This window comes from Austrofundulus limnaeus, unplaced genomic scaffold (assembly GCF_001266775.1).
Source record: "Austrofundulus limnaeus strain Quisiro unplaced genomic scaffold, Austrofundulus_limnaeus-1.0 Scaffold307, whole genome shotgun sequence".
Classification (NCBI taxonomy): domain Eukaryota; kingdom Metazoa; phylum Chordata; class Actinopteri; order Cyprinodontiformes; family Rivulidae; genus Austrofundulus; species Austrofundulus limnaeus.
In genome coordinates this window covers 188,667-190,436 of record NW_013952709.1, presented here as the reverse complement: position 1 = coordinate 190,436, position 1,770 = coordinate 188,667, and the positions used below count along the sequence as shown (strand labels likewise).

The window sequence follows — 1,770 nt, the reverse complement described above, 5'->3', positions numbered from 1 at the left end:
GTCTAATGTTATAACTAATCATGGATCCCTTTAAAAAAACACTCTCTGAAACTTTAACACTCATTTGTTTCAGTTCCCTGGTGGCAGTGGCAACTACCTGACGATATCAGGGTCCAGTCATCCCTTCCTCTCTTCTTCTGAGGTAGGGTTAACTAATTTTTAATTTTATTTTTTGTTACAGTTGTAGTTGTTGTTTGAAATCCTACATTTTCTTGAACCTGTTGTTCTTCTACTCCYACCTTGTTTTCTAACTGGTTTCTTTCTGTCTTCTTCCACTTTTCATTGTCTTTTTGGGGGTCCCGCCTCTCCTCAGACGTTCCACACCCCCAGCCTTGGCGATGAGGAGTTCGAGATTCCTCCCATCTCTCTGGACCCGGACTCGGCTCTCACCGTGTCCGACGTGGTGTCCCATTTCGGCGAGCTGTCGGACACCGGTCCTTCGGACAGCGTGGTCGTGCCTGGCAACGCCGTGGTCGAAGGGGACGATCCGTCGTTTGCRTCCACTTACGTCAGCGCCCCCACTCAGGGTCTGGAGCACCTGAGCCTGGGGGTCATGAACCAGGCAGGGAGCAACGCTCTGCTGGGCTCGTCCCTGGGCATGGTGAGGAGCGCAGAGTGATTTAATAATCTGAATAGATTTTTTTTTTTACTCCTGTCATGTCGTTCCTATCTCAGGATCTCGGTCATCCAATGGGCTCGCAGTTCAGCAGCTCGTCTCCGGTGACCATTGACGTCCCGCTGGGGGACATGAGCCAGGGCTTGCTGGGCTCCAACCAGCTGACCACGATCGACCAATCAGAGCTCAGCGCCCAGCTGGGGCTCGGCCTGGGGGGCGGKAACATTTTGCAACGCCCCCATTCACCTGAAAACCCTTTATCAGCTACTGCCTCTCCTACCAGCTCGCTCCAGGATGATGACATGGATGATTTCAGAAGGGTGGGTCTTCAAAACGTCTAAAATATGTTCTGTACCAGATTTATTTCAGGATTATCATCTAACAGAGCTGATTGTCTCCCTCCTCTGATTAGAGTGTACTCGTTGAGTCTCCGGTCTCCCTGGCCGTCTCTCCTGGAGTCATCTCCCTCGACCCCTCTCTGTCTGAATCCCTGGTGTCCGCCCCGTCCTCCAGCATCTCCTCGGCCGTCGGGCGGAAAGGAGGGGCRGGAGGCGGGAAGAAAGGGAGGAAGAAGAAAGACCCCTACGAGCCTCAGAAACCAGTGTCGGCCTACGCTCTGTTCTTCAGGGACACGCAGGCCGCCATTAAGGGACAAAACCCCAACGCYACGTTTGGAGAAGTCTCAAAGATAGTGGCCTCCATGTGGGACAGTCTGGGCGAGGAACAGAAACAAGTAAGGGGGTTAGGAGAAGAACAAAACCTGTTTTTTTGACAGGAAATGGTGATAGGATTATCCCTACTGTTTTCAGAGCCAATTATCCTAATTTAAAAACCTTACATATGATGCATGATGGAGGTCAATATGTAAGTTTTATTGGAAATACAGCACTGTCAGAGGACTTAGTTTTTACTCTAGTTATATTTCCTCAGATGTTAACAAAACTTAACAATTACTGCGTGAATCTTTTCAAGAAAAACAAAGTTTACAAAACATTTATTACRTTTATTTTTAATGAGTGTAGTCATTAGGAAATAAGTTTTTTTTTTGAGTGGTCTGATTCCAGTCATCTCAATCAGCTCATCTCCAATGGTCTCGTCTATTGATTTGATTTGATTTATTTATTTAACAGGAAAAGATTACTAAAAATCAAGCC

The 1,770-nt window shown here is 47.7% G+C and overlaps 1 protein-coding gene across 2 annotated transcripts in view; it reads left to right on the top strand.

Annotated features, from left to right (window-relative positions):
• The window catches only part of tox4b (TOX high mobility group box family member 4 b), a gene marked incomplete in the record, with an annotated part of 16,828 nt that overhangs the window by 6,451 nt on the left and 8,607 nt on the right, over nucleotides 1–1,770 (top strand). For both annotated transcript variants that reach the window (XM_014021839.1, XM_014021838.1), the window contains 4 exon segments: nucleotides 74–142; nucleotides 314–601; nucleotides 676–936; nucleotides 1,029–1,349. In XM_014021839.1, the coding sequence (XP_013877293.1) occupies nucleotides 74–142; nucleotides 314–601; nucleotides 676–936; nucleotides 1,029–1,349 (939 nt within the window).